This window comes from Chelonia mydas, chromosome 23 (assembly GCF_015237465.2).
Source record: "Chelonia mydas isolate rCheMyd1 chromosome 23, rCheMyd1.pri.v2, whole genome shotgun sequence".
In the NCBI taxonomy this organism is placed as follows: Eukaryota; Metazoa; Chordata; order Testudines; family Cheloniidae; genus Chelonia; species Chelonia mydas.
The window spans coordinates 5,711,646-5,728,820 of record NC_051263.2 but is presented as its reverse complement, the minus strand read 5'-3'; the positions used below and the strand labels follow the sequence as shown (position 1 = coordinate 5,728,820).

The 17,175-nt window shown below is 56.0% G+C and overlaps 1 protein-coding gene across 1 annotated transcript in view; it reads right to left on the bottom strand.

Annotated features, from left to right (window-relative positions):
* The window catches only part of NOVA2 (NOVA alternative splicing regulator 2), a 46,431-nt gene that overhangs the window by 12,407 nt on the left and 16,849 nt on the right, over positions 1 to 17,175 (bottom strand). Inside the window, exon 3 of the mRNA XM_037884487.2 lies at positions 3,810 to 3,976. Within this exon, the coding sequence (XP_037740415.1) occupies positions 3,810 to 3,976 (167 nt within the window). The remainder of the gene's footprint in view (positions 1 to 3,809; positions 3,977 to 17,175) is intronic.

Here is a 17,175-nt window from a genome sequence, read left to right as displayed (position 1 = left end):
GCCCCAGCTCTGCCACTGACTGGCTGTGTGAACTTGCTCACATCCCAGCGCTGCCCTGTGACTCAGTTTCCCCACCTCACTGGGGCATATGGCTCAGTCTGTGAAAGCTTGTGCAGGGCTGTGAGATCCTGAGGGACGGGAGCTGGCCCCTGCCGTGCGGGAAGTGGAGGCTCCCTGGACCAAGTTCAGGGAACCTCTGAGGGCTCGAGGGGCAATTTGGGGCTGACAGCCTCCAATGCGGGGCAGGGGAGGACAGCGAAAAGGGGGGAGAGAGGAACAGGCAGGAGGGGCTGGCGAAGGTGCACTCAGTCCCGCCAGCACACCCAGAGCTCAGTCCACCCAGCACCTGGCTTACCTAGCACCTGGCCTGCCCAGCCCTAGGCACACCCAGCCGATCTCCCTCACACAGACAATCTCTGCTCAGGGCCACCAGCCAGGACAGAGCCCCTGGCGCCCCACCCAGACCCCATTGCTGCCAGACCCCCCGCCCCAGAGCCCTCCCTCTCTCAACACAATGGTGGCAAGGCCCTGCCAGGCCAGGCAGCCTGACACATCACAGAGCCTGCCCCCTGCTGCCATGGCAAGGGGGCCCTGCAGGGGTGGGAGCTGCTCTCCTAGGCTGGACCGGCTCCTGGGCACCACCTGGCTCCTGGTATAGACCCCATGCCCCCTTCCAAATCCCCAGCTGCCACCGCATCCTGGATACCACCTAGCAACAGCCTCCCCTGCAACCCCCGCAGCAGCTGGATCCCCGGCCTCAGCTCCACCCTCCCCGCCAGGATCTGGGCACAGATTGGTGCCATGCAGCTTAGTTGCAAGCCAAGGGGCAAAAAAATAGAACCCAGGAGTCCTGGCTCCCAGCCCCTCCCCTCCACTGTAACTACTAGACCACACTCCACTCCTGGAACTTCTGAGCATACGTTTCCTCCTACATGTTTCATCCTTCCTCCTACAGCAGCCCCTGGACTTTCCAGAACCTGCTGCCCCCCCACCCCCACTGATCCCTTCAGGCCAGGGATCCATGAGGGGAGCAGGGGGTGCCCCATGGTGCCAGCTGCTCCCGTCCCACTGCTCCTCAGCACAGAAATTGTCTCCTGCTCTCCCCTGCCTGGGCCGGGAGCCCTTTGGGGGCAGCCAGGCCTGGGATGGATGGGGGTGCCTAAAATACAGCCCAGAGGGGCATCTTGCACTGGAAAAGAGCTTTCCCTGCCCTGGCCTCCAGCGCTCCCCCCTGCCAGCACAGGGTGAGCCATGTCCCCAGGGGCTCAAAGGGGCAAGACACCCACACTGCGTCCTGTTCAACAGGAGATTTCTTGGGAGATTTTAGCAACCCCCGGCTTCTCCCAGCGGGGGGCACTGTGGGGAGCAGGGCAGGAGCACTGGCTGTGGGAGGAGCTCCTGGCTATGCCAGCCCCAGCCTCTCCCAGCGGGGAGTGCTGTGGGGAGGGGGACAGGAGTGTGCCGGGCAGAGGGAAGAGTCGGACTTTTTCCTGCTCTGTTTCTTTGACAGTCAGGAAAGTCAAGTGAGCCCTTGTTGCCTTTGAAGCAGCCAGGCCTGGGCAGGAGTGAGGGGTGCTGACCCAGTGCACCCACAGCTCCATCCCTGTCAAGGGACTGCCCGGGGTGACCTGTGCTGTGGGAGGAGATGACGGCGGGTGGGCAGGAGGGCTGCAGGCTGTGACCAGGCCTAGTCCCCTGCCTGTTTCCTGCAGACAGGAGGGACAACAGGATGCAAGTTATAAGGGCAAAGGGGCCTGGGGGAGCAAGGACATGGGCGGTGTCAATCCCATTTCCCTGGTGGGAGGGAAAGGGGAGTTAAAGCCAAGAGTCAGGATTAGAACCCAGGAGTCCTGATTCCCAGCCCCCCTGCTCTAACCCAAGAGAGCCCGTCCCTTCCCAGAGCTGGGGAGCAAACCCAGGCATCCTGGCCCCCAGTCTGTGGTCCTAACCCCCAGAATTCCCACCTTGCTGCAGTCCTATTGACCCTCGAGGCTGGGCTTGTGATTCTGGGGAAACAGACCAGAGTAGCTATTGCCCTGGGGGGGAATGGCCTGGAGGGGACAACACTCCCCCACCCCCGCCCAGGGGGAATGGACTGAGTGGATGTTCCCTCCCTGGCCCCATAGGGCTGGACAGGGTGGGCTAAAGGAGACATGAAGTCATCTCTGCACACTTTCTTCTTGGGAATGACAAGTGCTGTCCTGAGGGGACCCTGGCATCCAGGCAAAGGCCATCACATGGGCCTCAGTCTGGACATGGCACATCCTTGCACTGGATGGTGTCACTTGAGGACCTGAGGGAGGGGGTGGGGATTGGGGAGAGTCTACTGGGGCCTTTGTGACCAATGGGGATACCCTGCAACCCCCTCCGCCTTCCTACAACTCTTAGCGGCAGAAGAGGAAGAGATGCTCTGTGGGATAACTGCCCAGAGTGCACCGCTCTTTGGGACCCCTGGACCCAATCCTGATCCACAACCCAGCTCCGGGGCTCCTCCCCTCCTGTAGCTCTGCCAGGGCCTCTCAATCCCAACCTGCAGCCCCTGCTAGCCCAGTCCTGGGCTCCCCCACCACACATCTGCTGGTGCTCCTCAATCCCAACCCGCAGCCCCAGGCTCCCCCAAGCTCTGCCAGTGCCCCTCAATCCTGACCCAAAGCCCCCAGCCCAGCACTTCCCCTACCTTTCCCAGTTCTGCCAGTGTCCCTCAATCCCGACCCGCAACACCCCACTATCCCAGCCCTGGGCTCCCCACACACACAGCTCTGCCAGTGTCCCTTTCTCCCAACCCGCAGTCCCTGGCTATCCCAGAATGCAGCAAATTCCCCACTAAAAAAGAGACCCAACCAACTCACTTCATGTGTGACCAGAGGCAGGATCTGAACTCAGAACCCCAGCGATGGAGGTTGGTGGGGGATGGACTATGAAACTCCACTTGCCCCCCAGCAATCGCTGCACTAACCCCTGGGCAGTGTTGCCCTAGCCCCACACTACAGCATCCCAAAGACACCAAGGCCTTTGTGGCTGCTGATAGGTGCATTAGAGCCTCTGCATATTACAGTGGGTGTGCAGGAGGGTGCCTACCGCCCCTGCCCTGGCTGCTGAGGGCAGTGTGTGCTGCTGACAGCCCCTGTGTGGAGACACTGGGCAGCGCTGACTGAGATTTGGGGAGCTCAGGACAATCACAGGGTCTGCCCGTGTCCAGCCTCCCCCGCAGAGTCCTGGCTGCTCCCTGGGGGCAGGGGCGGATTCCTGGGGCCCCTGCCCACACCTTCCGCCTGCGGTCCCACCCCCGTGCTACCTCTTCCGCCTGCGGCCCTGCCCACAGCCCCACCCCTTTCTGTCTCTTCCCTGGGCCCCGCCCCTGTTCCATCCAGGGTCCCCCCATTCTGCCCCCACACTGTTGCCCCACAACCTGTTTGCTCCTTTCTGCCCACCCCCCAAGACTGTCCCCCCGCTCTGGCCCCAGGGCCGCAGCAGGGTGTGAGACCTCCCCCAGCCCTGCGGCCGCGGCAGGGAGCGAGAGCTCCTCCAGTTCCGGGGCTGCAGCCAGGTCCGGGCGCTGGGGCTTCCCCCACCACCCCCGGCACTTCTGTGGGGGATCAGGGTCGGGGCGCTGGGGCTTATTCCGCCCCACCTGCGCAGTGCTTCTGCCAGGGCATGGGTTCGGGTCGCTGGGGCTTCCCCCACCCCGCATGGCGGCCTAGGGCTCTGGGCTTCCGCTGCCCGGCCGTGGATTTTTTCCGGGGCCCTCCCACTGGCCCAGTGGCTAATCCACCACTGCCTGGGAGAGTGTCCAGTCCCCCGGATCTCACCTGCTTGGCGCGGTCTGGGTTCATGGTGGTCTGCGGCTGCAGGATGTTGACGGACTCCGGCTTCACCACGGACTGGGGGATCTCGCGCACCTTCTCGGCGATGAAGTTGTGGACGGCGTTGAGGGCCTCGGCTGTGCCCTGCACGAGGCACACCCGCTCTGTGGTGCCTGGGGAGGGGAGAGCACGGGCAGGTTAGCACCCAGAGTTCTGGGCACAGAGGGCACCAAGCTGGAGAGGGATGCGCTGATGTGGGCTTGCAGGGAGGGAGCGTGCAAAAGGGGAGAACAACTGACACCAAAGGGGTGAGTGTGCAAATGGGAAGTGAGTGTGTAAGTGAACTGATACCAAAGGAATGGGGGTGATGGAGGAAGGTGAGTGTGCAAGAGGGAAGGACATGTGTAAGAGGGCAACAACTGATGCCAGGGGAATGAGAGTGTGAGTGGGTGTGCAAGGGGACAACTGATCGCAAAGGAACAAGTGTGCAAGCAGACAAGTGTGCATGAGGAGGATGCATGTGTAAGAGGGGAGTGAGTGTGTCAGCTGAAGCTTTGACAAGCCACCACTGCCTTGGCCTCCCCTCACCCAACCAACGCCTGCGTCCCATCCCCCTCCAGCTCTCACCCGGCTAGCCCCAGCTCCAGAGGGGCCCAGCGTGGCACATAGAGGGTTAACGTGTTCCAGCCATGCCCCGCCAGCTGCTGCCTGTTTAAAGCCAACAGCTGGCAGGGCTGCCAATGAGGGCCCCCCACCCCCTTTGCTCCCCCCAGGATCCCAGCCATTGGACAGAGCTGGTATCAGCCCCCCACAGGGAAGGGAGCTCTTGGCACCCCCCATCTCCCTTGATTCCCAGCCTTTCACCTCCACCCTGTGACCTCTCCCATCGGCTGATGGGGAAACTGAGGGGGGTTGGGACTTGCCCTCCCCAAGGTCACACGCTGAGCCTGTGGCAGGGCTGAGGATCGAACCCAGGAGTCCTGACGCCCAGCCCCCCCTTCTAACCACTAGACTCCACTCCCCACCCAGAGCTGGGGGGAGACCCCTGGTGCTCCCCCTTTAGCTCAGGGTCTAAGGCTTTGGGGCTGGGGGTTCTGGTTCAATCCCTGCCGAGCATTCGTTCCCCATGGTGGGGAGGTTGATCCCCAGGGTGTGGGGTAGGGCCCTGGGGGGAAAACGCCCTCGCCTGGTGCCAGAGCCATTGCACGGGGGAGCCACGGCAGGGAGGAGAGGGAGGGAAACCAAGGATTTTTGGTCTCTCTCCTTCCCCACAACATCCCCCAGCCCATGTCCCCCCTCCCAGCTCTCTCCTCCCCACATCCCAAACCCTCTTCCCCTCTCCCGCCCCTCCCCACGTCCCCCTCCTTGGCCCACATCCCCCTCCCCATATACCTCTCCTCTCCCCGCATCCCTTTCCCCACTTTCCACTCCCCATGTCCCCCCTCCCCACATCTCCACCTCCCCCTTCCCCTCTCTCTCCCCTCCCCACGTCCCTCCCCTTGGCCCACATCCCCCTCCCCATATACCTCTCCTCTCCCTGCATCCCCTTCCCCCTCCCTATATCCCCCCCTTCTCTTCCTCCTTCCCTACCCCTACATCCCCCCTGCCCCTCCCAGTTTGCCCCTCTGCATGGCCCCCCTCCTTCCCCACATCCCCCATCCCCCTCATTACCCCCCGCCCCTCGCCATGCCCCCTCCCCCTCAGGGTTTCCCCCAACCTCCCCCCCTCAGCTGCTGCCTCAACAAAACAGGCACAGCCAGGTTACCATGGCAACCTGCAGCGTTTTGAAACCCCCTCCCCCCCCCAGAAGCCGTGATGGAGCCGAGGGCTCAAGGGCCTGTCACCATGGCAACCGGCACCCCCTCATCTGCCATCCGCCGGTTACCTGGGTGATGAGGGACCCTTTGTCCCCAGCAATGAGCCTCCCCCCCCCCCCGCCGCGGGGTGCGGCGAGGGGCCGCAGGCGGGAAGGGGAGGAGGAGAGCTGGGGGGGGGGGCCCAGTTGCCCCACAGAGAGGGTTGGGGCCCAGCGCAGGCTGGAGAGCCCCTCCCCCTGGGGCCTGGCATCAGGGGCTCAAGGATCCAGAGGGGTGGGGGGGCACAGCACGAGGCCCGGCCCCATCCCCACATCCCCCCATCCACACACAGAGTCGGAGGTTCAGAGAAGACAGGAGGGAAATGGGGGGAGGGCCCTGAATGAGTCAGGGACCCTCAGGTTGGCTCAAAATGTAACCCCCTCCCCATCCCATGACCACCCCCAGCCTCTCCGAGCCAGCCAAACCAGCAACGCCACTGCCCACCCTGCCAGCCCCCAACTCTATGGCCCACCTCGGCAACCACGGCCCATGGCACCACAGCCCACCCTTGCCAGATACTGACACTATGGCCCAGCATGGCCAACCAAGTCCCATGGCACCTCAGCCCGCCTTCACCAACCACGGCCCATGGCACCACAGCCCACCTTCACCCACCACGGCCCATGGCACCTCCGCTCACCTTCACCAACCACAGCCCACGGCAAACGCCCACCTTCACCCACCATAGCCAATGGCACCTCCACTCACCTTCACCAACCACAGCCCATGGCACCTCAGCCCAGCTTTGCCAACCATGGCCCGTGGCACCATAGCCGACCCTCATCAGACACTGACACTACAGCTTAGCATGGCCAACCACAGCCCATGGCACCTCAGCCCACCTTCACCAACCACGGCCCATGGCACCATAGCCCACGCTCGCCAGATACTGACACTATGGCTTAGCATGGCCAACCACAGCCCATGGCACCTCAGCCCGCCTTCCCCAACCATGGCCCATGGCAGATGCGCACCCTCACCATCCACAACCCGTGGCACCTTAGCCCACCCTTGCCAGACACTGACACTATGGCCTAGCCTGGCCAACCATAGTCAATGGCATGTGCCCACCCTTGCCAACCATGGCCTATGGCACCATGGCCCACCCTCATGAATCATAGCCTATGGCACCACGGCCCACACTTGCCAACCACCAACATTGTAACACTAGGGCCCACCCTTGCCAAGCATGGCACCACTGCCCACCCTTGCCAACCATGATGCTATGGCCCACGCCCATTCTCACCAACCACATCCCATGGCACCACAGCCCACTCTCACCCTCACCAACCACAGCCCATGGCACCGTGGCCCACCTTTACCAAGCACCAACACCATGGCACCATAGCCCACCTTCGCAAACCATGGTCCTCGGCCTACCCCCACCAACTATGATGACATGACCCATGCCCACTCTCACCAAGCACCAATGCATGCTCGCCAACCACAGCCTACGGCACCACGGCAGCACAGCCCACTCTCACCAAACCACAGACCACGCTCAATACTCCATCAGCACCACAGCCCACGTGCGCCGCAAACCACCTTCACCACACCACACACCTCCCTCCCTGCAATCCACCACTAGCACCAGAGCACAGACCACCAACCACCACCAGCACTGCCCACCGCCCTCCACAAAGCATCAAAACCACAAACCATAACAGCCATCCGCACACTACCGGAGGCCACTTTCACCAACGCACAAACCACCAGTCATCCCACATCTCTTAGTAGTTAGAGCAGGGGCAGCTGGGAGCAGGACTCCTGGGTTCTATCCCAGCTCTGGGAGGGGAGTGGGATCTAGTGGTTAGAGGAGGGGGGACAGGAACCAGTACTCCTCGTTCTATCCCCAGCTCTGGGAAAGGAGTGGGGTCAGTGCAAGCAAGTCATGGCCCTCAGAGACTGAGCACAGGTTCTGGAGACCAGAGTGACTGAACTGGAGATGCTGAGGGAGACAGAGAGGTACAGAGAGGAGACTTTTTGGGGCACAGCAGAGCAGGTCCCACTCTCAGTCTGTGCTGCGGAGGAGGGAAGGAGAACATTAAGCTGGAGTGGAGGGAAATGATCCCATAGCTGGGACCCTCCTTCCAGACACACCGAGGAGACCCCTTATCCCTGCCATATAAGACAATAAATTTGCATGCTAAGATCTGTAAATCTGTATTTATTCTACACAGGTTCAGAACATTCTAGGAGGTTAGTGAAAAATGAATCCATATATGGAGGAGTGGGAAGGGGAGGGGACCCCAGTTATTAGGAAGAGCCAGGTCATAGCGATGTGGAAGTCGATTGTTAGAAATATGGATAGTTGTGTTTGACCGGGAGAACCACACAGTGAATTGCCTGCCGGGTGCTAAGGATGCAGAGCCCATGAGACATCTAGACAGACTTATGTGCAGTGCTGGGGAGGAGCTGGTGGTACATGTCGGTACCAGTGACACAGGGAAAGGTAGGAGAGAGGTCCTCGTGGCCAAATTTAGGCTGCTAGGTAAGAGGTCCAGGAACTCCATGGTAGTATTCTCTGAAATGCTTCCAGTTCCATGCACAGGGCCGGTTAGACAGGCAGAGATGCAGGGTCTCAATGCATGGATGAGACAATGGTGTTGGGAGGAGGGGTTTAGGTTTATTAGGAACTGGGGAACCTTTTGGAAAAGGAGGAGCCTATACAAGGAAGGATGGGCTCTACCTAAACAAAAACGGAACCAGATTGCTGGCATGTAAAATTAGAAAGGTCATAGAAGAGGTTGTAAATTAAGGGCTGGGTGAAGGCCGACAGGTGCCTAGGAGCACACGGCTCAGACAGAGACATCCCTTAGGGGAGGATTTATCTAAGTGCTAGTAAAGAGGAGAGGGTAAAAGTCGGTAAAGAACAGGCAGGAACTGGAGAGAAACAGTCGAAGGAAAAAGAGTCTCATTCAATTACATCACAGGAAGGCAGACAACTAAATACTGGCAAATTTTGTAAGTGCTTATATACAAATGTAAGAGGTTTAAATATTAAGATGGGTGAACTAGAGTGCCTGGTATTAAATGAGGATATTGCTATAATAGACATCACAGAAACTTGGTGGAACAATGATAATCAGTGGGACGCGCTAATACCAGAGTACAAAATACATAGAAATGACAGAGTAGGTCGTGCTGGTGGGGGTGTGGCACCACTACATGTGAAAGAAAGCACAGAGTCAAACACAATAAAAATCTTAAATGAATTAAACTGAACCATCAAATCCCTATGGATAGAAATTCCATGCTTGGATAATAAGTGCATAGCAGTAGGAATATCCTACCGATCACCTGACCAGGATGGTGATGGAGACTGTGAAATGTTCAGGTTGATTAGAGAGGCTACAAAAACAGAAATCCTAAGAATAATGGGGGATTTCAACTATCCCCATAGGGACTGGGTACATGTCAACTCAGAATGGGAGGCAGAGATAAAATTTCTAGACACCATTGATGGCTGCTTCTTGGAGCAGCTAGTCCTGCTGGAACCAACAAGGGGAGAGGCAATTCTTGATTCAGTCCTAAGTAGCGCACAGGATCTGGTCCAAAAGGTGAATATAACTGAAACCAGGGCTGGCCTTAGACTAAATGGTGCCCCAGGCAAGGAGCGTCTTTTTGGCACATCCCTCCCCATTTGTTAAACTTTTGAATGCCTTATTTTTATTGCATTTGTAACCCATTTAATGACTTTGATACACGATTTGCATGCCTGATTTATCCCTGTCCTATAAGACGATAAATTTGCATGCTAGGATCTGCAAATCTGTATTTATTCTACACAGGTCCAGAACATTCTGGGAGGTTAGTGAAAAATGAATCCACATAGGGAACACCTGAAATATGTCACTTCAAACATTCTATTTCCCTTTTGTCGCTAACAACAAAAACAGCACCCCGAGTCTCGCTCACCCCAAGCCCAGCACCCCAGGTAGACTCTTGGATCTCCTGCCCCTAAATCCGGCCCTGTCTTAACCATTTGGTAACAGTGACCATAATGTAATTAAATTTAACAGCCTTGTAGGGGAGAAAATACCAAAGAAACCCATCACGGTCGCATTTACCTTCAAAAAGGGGAACTGCAGAAAAATAAGGAAGCTAGTTAAACAGAAACTAAAACAGTCACAAGAGAGAAATGCCTGCAAGATGCATGGAAACTATTTTTAAACACCATAACAGAGGCTCAACTTAAATGTGTAGCCCAAATTAAAAACAAACAAACAAACAAACAGTAGGATAACCAAAAAAATACCCCCCTGGCTAAACAGCAGAGTAAAAGAAGCAGTTAGAGGCAAAAAGGCATCCTTTAAGAACTGGAAGTCAAATCCTACTGAGGAAAATAGAAAGAGCATAAACTCTGGCAAGTCAAGTATAAAAGTATAATTAGGCCAGCCAAAAGAGATTGTGAAGAACAACTAGCAAAAACCTCACAAATTAACAGCAACATGTTTTCAAGTACAGCAGAAGCAGGAAGCCTACTCAGTGAGTCCACTGGACGATCAAGGTGCTAAAGGAGCACTCAAGGAAGACAAGGTGTTTGTGGAGTGACAAAATGAATTCTTTGCATTGGTCTTCACTGCAGAGGAGGTGAGGGAAATTCCAACACCTGAGTCATTCTTTTGACGTGACCAGTCTGAGGAACTGTCCCACATTGAGGTGTCAGTAGAGGAGGTTTTGGAACAAATTGATGAATTAAAAAGTAACAAGTCACCAAAATCTAAAGTAATGCCAATATATATATTTTTTTTAAGTTCCAGAGGTGATCCTGGCAATTACAGACTGGTAAGCTGTGACGAAGTGGGACTGTTCTTAATGTTTCCTCTGAACAGTGTGGGGGTGCCTCAGTCTCCCCTATGCAGTTCTTAAGTATCTAGGTGGTGGGGTAAGGGTGTATGATCATTGCAGAGCCCTAGAGGGCAGGTGTGTGCAGGGGTCTGGACACAGAGACTGGCCAACACCCTGTTTCCTGGCAACTGATGGCCTGGGCCCTTCCCCCCCCCCCCCCCCCCCTGCAAGGTGAGAGCTAAAGGGTTGGAGAACAAAGGAATCAGGTGACCTCCTTGCCCAGGAAAGGGGAAAGCCCAGAGGAAGAGGGGCTGGAGGGAGTTTCAGTTTGGGGCTGGCTGGGACATGGAGTGAAGGGCAGACGTGGTTGTCTGGCTCACTGCCCCCGAAAATGTACCCAGCTGAGGGGTCCTGTTCTCTGCACCTGCAAACTCTGTTTTAGACCATGTCCCTGTCGTCTAATAAACCTTCTGTTTTACTGGTTGGCTGAGAGTCACGTCTGTCTGCGAAGTTGGGGGGCTGGACCCTCCGGCTTCCCCAGGACCCTGCCAGGGAGGACTCGCTGGGGGAAGCGCACGGAGGGGCAGAGGATGCTGAATGCTCCGAGGTCAGACCCAGGAAGGTGGAAGCTGTGTGAGCTGTGTGTCCTGAAGACAGTCTGATCACAGAAAGGAGACTTCCCCAGAGTCCTAACTGGCTATGTAGGGAGCAGTTCCAGAGCATCGCCCAGGGACTCCGTGACAAGCCTAACTTTGGTACCAGGCAAACTGGTTGAAACTATAGTAAATAACAGAATTATCAGACACCTAGATAAATCATAGAATCATAGGACTTAAGAGACCTTAAGAGGTCATCTAGTCCAGTCCCCTGCACTCAAGGCAGGACTAAGTATTATCTAGACCATCCCTGACAGGGGTTTGTCCAAACTGCTCTTAAAAATCTCCAGTGATGGAGATTCCACAACCTCCCAAGGCAACTTATTCCAGTGCTTTACCACCCTGACAGGACGTTTTTCCTAATGTCCAGCCTAAACTGCCCTTGCTGCAATTTAAGCCCATTGCTTCTTGTCCTGTCCTCAGAGGTTAACAAGAACAATTTTTCTCCCTCCTCCTTGTAACAACTTTTTATGTACTTGAAAACTGTTATCATGTCCCCTCTCAGTTTTCTCTTCTCCATACTAAACAAACCCAGTTCTTTCAATCTTCCCTCATAGGTAGGGTAACCAGATAGCAACTGTGAAAAAACGAGACGGGGTGGGGGGTAATAGGCATCTATATAAGAAAAAGTCCCCAAAACCGGGACTGTCCCTTTAAAAACGGGACATCTGGTCACCCTACTCGTAGGTCATGTTTTCTAGACCTTTAACCATTTTTGTTGCTCTTCTCTGGACTTTCTCCAATTTTGTCCACTTCTTTCCTGAAATGTGGTGCCCAGAACTGGACATAATACTCCAGTTGAGGCCTACATAATATCTTGGGGAAGAGTCAACGCAGGTTTTGTAAAGGGAAATCATGCCTCACCAATCTATTAGAATTCTGTGAGAGGGTCAACAAGCATGTGGACAAAGGTGATCCAGTGGATATAGTAAAAAGAGAAGGAGTACTTGTGGCACCTTAGAGACTCACCAATTTATTTGAGCATAAGCTTTCGTGAGCTACAGCTCACTTCATCGGATGCATACTGTGGAAAATACAGAAGATGTTCTTATACATACAAACCATGAAAAAATGGGTGTTTACCACTACAAAAGGTTTTCTCTTCCCCCACCCCACTCTCCTGCTGGTAATAGCTTATCTAAAGTGATGACTCTCCTTACAATGTGTATGATAATCAAGGTGGGCCATTTCCAGACGTTCTTGTTAAACCCTGGATTTGTGCTGGAAATGGCCCACCTTGATTATCATACACATTGTAAGGAGAGTCATCACTTTAGATAAGCTATTACCAGCAGGAGAGTGGGGTGGGGGGAGAGAAAACCTTTTGTAGTGGTAAACACCCATTTTTTTATGGTTTGTATGTATAAGAACATCTTCTGTATTTTCCACAGTATGCATCCGATGAAGTGAGCTGTAGCTCACAAAAGCTTATGCTCAAATAAATTGGTTAGTCTCTAAGGTGCCACAAGTACTCCTTTTCTTTTTGCGAATACAGACTAACACGGCTGTTTCTCAGAAACCAGTGGATATAGTGTATTTGGGATGTCATGGGATAAGAGGGAAGGTCCTCTCCTGGATTAGTAACTGGTTAAAAGACAGGAAACAAAGGGTAGGAATAAATGGTCAGTTTTCACAGTGGAAAAAGGTAAGTCCCCCAGGAGTCGGTACTGGGACCAGGGCTGTTCAACACATTCATAAATGATGTGGAAAAAGGGGTGATCAGTGAAGTGACAAAGTTTGCAGATGATACAAAATTAGTCAAGATAGGGTCCAAAGCTGACTGTGAAGAGTTAGAAAGAGACCTCACTAAACTGAGTGACTGGGCAACAAAATGGCAGATGAAATTCATCATTGATAAATACAAAGTAATGCACATGGGAAACCCTAATCCCAACTATACATATAAAATGATGGGGTCTAAATTAGCTGTTCCCACTCAAGAAAGAGATCTTGGAGTCATTGTGGATATTTCTCTGAAAACATCCTCTCAATGTGCAGCGGCAGTCAAAATAGCGAACAGCCTGTTAGAAACCATTAGGAAAGGGATAGATAAGATAAAGATCATAATGCCTCTATATAAATCCATGGCATGCCCACACCTTGAATACTGCGTGCAGATCTGGTTGGCCCATCTGAATAAAGATATATTAGAATTGGGAAAGGTAGAGAGAAGGGCAACAAAAATGATTAAGGGGCTGGAACAGCTTCCACATGAGGAGAGATTAGAAAGCCTGGGACTGATCAGCCTGGAAAAGAGATGACTAAGGGGGGATATGATGGAGGTCTATAAAATCATGACTGGGGTGGAGAAAGTGAATAAGGAAATGTTATTTACTCCTTCCCATAACACAAGAAACAGGGATCATCCAATGAAATTAACAGGCGGCACATTTAAAACAAACATAAGGAAGTTCTTCTTCACATAATGCACAGTCACCCTGTGGAACTCACTGCCAGGGGATGTTGTGAAGGCCAAAACTATAACTGGATTAAAAAAAGAATGAGATAAGTTCCTGGAGGATAGGTCCAGCAATGACTGTTAGCCAAGGTGTACAGGGACACAACCCCATGCTCTGGGTGTCCCTAAGCCTCTGACTGACAGAAGCTGGGACTGGATGATGGGATGGATCACTCGATAATTGCCCTGTTCTGGTCATTCCCTCTGAAGTGTATGGCACTGGCCACCTGGGCTAGCTGGCCCATTGGTCTGACCCGATTTGACTTTTCTTACATTCTTATTGATGGGAGCAGGCGGGGCTGGGAGTTAGGACTCCTGGGTTCTATTCCCACTTTCATCTAGAGATTGTATCCTTCCTTCCTTCCTATCCTAAAGCAACAGCATTGCTGTTGGTGGTTAAACATCTGCTGGGTCCCACCCCAGAAGTGGCTGCAGTCGTGCCCTCTTCCCCTGCCTCATGGTGTGTGTGTGTGGGGGGGAGGAGTTGTGGACTCAAGGGGCACAAGGAAGGTTTTATGAGCTATTGGGAACATCCATTCCACTGTCTGCCCATTGGGCAGGGGTTCAGGAAGGCCCCCCTCAGGGCTCTTCCCCCGGCACCTCAGGATCAGGCTTCCCCAGATTGTGACAAAGCTGCACTGCTTACCTGAAAACAATAGGGCCTGTCCCAGCCAAGGCCTAATTAACGCGGGATAAATAGGAAAGGGTGTGGTGAGTGCTGGCCCCTGGCCATGGGCTGGGGCAGAGGTCACAGGCAGTCGAATGGGGCGGGGGAGAGGCTGTTCCTGGGAATCATTTTTGTCACCCCCTCTTGGTACCGGGTGCTCCTCCCTCCCGCTCTCCTGGGGTTACCCCTGGAGGAGGGGGATGGGATGGGGGGGCACAGTGGAGAGTTCCCGGGCAGGGGTGGATGATGGTCACTGGTCGCACAAGGGAGCGGAGGTGCAAGGGGGCACAAGGAGGGCAGGGTATGAGGCAGGGCAGGTGTGGGGGGAAGGCGTGCAAGGGGATGTGGCGGTTCCACAGGCTAGCACATGATTCTGTGAGTGCGAGCAGGGCACAAGCGTGTGTAAGTGGAGGCTGTGCCAGTGCAACAGGTGGGAGGGGAGGAGGTATGGGGGCTTGCCCCAGGGCAGCGCAAGGGATTAGGGGCAGGGAGGTCTCAGGACAGAGCTGGGGGAAGGGCACGGGGGTCCCAGGGCAGAGCCAGGGATTAGGGGCAGAGAGGTCTCAGGACAGAGCTGGTGGTAGGGACAGAGGGGTCTCAGGACAGAGCCGGGGTGCAGGAACAGGGGGTCCCAGGACAGAGCCGGGGGTAGGGACAGGGAGTCCCAGGACAGAGCCGGTGGAGGAGCAGGGGGGTCCCAGGACAGAGCCGGGGGGTAGGGACAGGGAGTCCCAGGACAGAGCCAGGGGGTAGGGACAGGGGGTCCCAGGACAGAGCCGGTGGAGGGGCAGGGGGTCCCAGGACAGAGCCGGGGTGCAGGGACAGGGGGTCCCAGGATAGAGCCGGGGCGCAGGGGCAGGGGGGTCCCAGGACAGAGCTGGGGGTAGGGACAGGGGGGCCTCAGGACAGATCTGGGAGGCAGGGGGGTCCCAGGACAGAGCTGGGGGAGGGGCAGGGGGGTCCCAGGACACAGCCAGGGCGGGGGAGGGACCAGCGCGCACAGCTCTGGCCTGACTTATCAAGGGGAACATTTCCTGCAATTGAAGCCATTTCCCTCCCAGCCTGGCCCAGCCCTGCCCAGCTTCCTGCTTCCTCCCCTAGCCCTGCAGCTGGGGGTGGGGGAGGCAGCCAGGGCCCTGCAGGCTGCAGAGAGCCACTGTGGTGTCCGTGTGGCTCCCTCTTCCCTCTCTAGGCCCCTGGGATCAGCCACACCAGCCCCTGCCCACGGGTTAGGGGATCTCTCCCTCCCCTCCCTGGGAGCAGGTGGGGGGACCTTGCCACCCCACTCCATAAGACTTCCAGTGGCCTGGAACTGCCCCCTTCCCCCCACGGGTATCCTGGGCACACCAGGCTGGGCATTCAGCCAACAACTGAAGAAATGGGTAGGGAATAGCAGCACTGCCAACCCCAACAGCACCAGTCAGACCCCGAAAATCACGAGACTGACTGATAAATCATGAGATCCTTCCCAAAGATTTGCTCTTCCCCCAGCCTCCGCCCAGCGCATGCAGGACTAGCCCGGGGCTGTCTCCTCTTGCATCTGTACGGGAAGGAAGAGGAGCTGGGGTCCTGCGGCAGGAGCGCTCACAGTCATGCAAAGAGCCACTCTGGAGCAGGGCCCGCAGGGATCACTCCCCGTCCCTTGCCCTGCCAGGCCACGGGGCAGTCACTTATGCCCATGCAGGACACTTTGCACCAGTGTGAAAAAGTCACTCGTCTCCCCTAAATGGTCCCCTGCCCCTGTCTGGAGGGGAGGGGGAACCACCGCATGGAACATTAAAGACTCGCTCACTGATGAGGACCATCACGCCTGGAGCTGCCCAAAATCAATGAACACCCCCGGCCTTTTGTGACCCTACGATTGCCTGACCTCCTGCTGCGCTCCTGCCAGAAGCCCTCCCGCACGATGGGGGGATGCAGAGGAAGATGCTGCGATCCTCAAAGCAGCAGCAGAGTCCAGAGGAGGTGCCGGAGGAAGCTGAGAAACCCGGGCAGCACAGCGCCAAGCAGCTGCCAGGGGAGGCGATGTACAGCCCCGGCAGGGGAGGTGTATTGAAGTGTCTCCCCAAAACAATGGGCACCCCAGGGCAGTGGGAAGAGGTGGGTCGGGGAGCTGACAGTGGGACCCAGTGGAGCCCCCGTCTCAGGCTGACAGTGGGAGCCCACAGAGCCCCCATCCCAGGCTTATAGCGGGACCCACTGGCATCCCCGGTCCCAGGGTTGACAGCGAGAGCCAGCAGAGCCCCCAGTCTGGGGCTGACAGCGATTTTTAACTAAAATTAAGCCTCACTCATGTCAATTTGCGAGAGTTGGAATGTCTGGAGGTGACTCCTGTGAAGCCATTGCTAACTGGGGGAGAATAGAGCCCAGGAGTCCTAGCGCCCAGCCACCCCTGCTCTAGCCACTAGACCCCACTCCCCTCCCAGAGCTGGGAATAGAACCCAGGAGTCCAGGTTCCCAGCCCCCCCACTCTAACCACTAGACCCTCCCTTCCCCCCGAGCTGGGATAGAACCCAGGAGTCCTGGCGCCCAGGTCCCTGCTCTAACCACTAGGCTGCCTTCTCACAGTCCCAGAATCCCCAGCCTCCTATATGCAGACCTGATCAAGCCCTTCATGCCCTCAGGGTTAGGAAACGCCCCCTCAGGACCAGACCCCAGACTTCCCTTCCCTATGCATCGTGGTGGTGGGGGATGGTGCCTCTCCCTTTCCCAAGGGATTGGAACAACTCCCTTTCTCCTGGGGAAATTACCAAGCAAAAAGCTGCCCCCTCCCCTCTCCAGCCCCTTGGCAACATCCCCCTCATCCCTGGAGATTTTCTGCCCAATAATCCCCCAGTCAAGAGCAGGAGATGCAGAGAAAAGCGGCTTAGCTGGGATGGCCTGGCTTTGTGTGCCCAGCAATCAGGGCACAGATTATGGCTGGGCCAGGGCTGCCAGCTTCCTC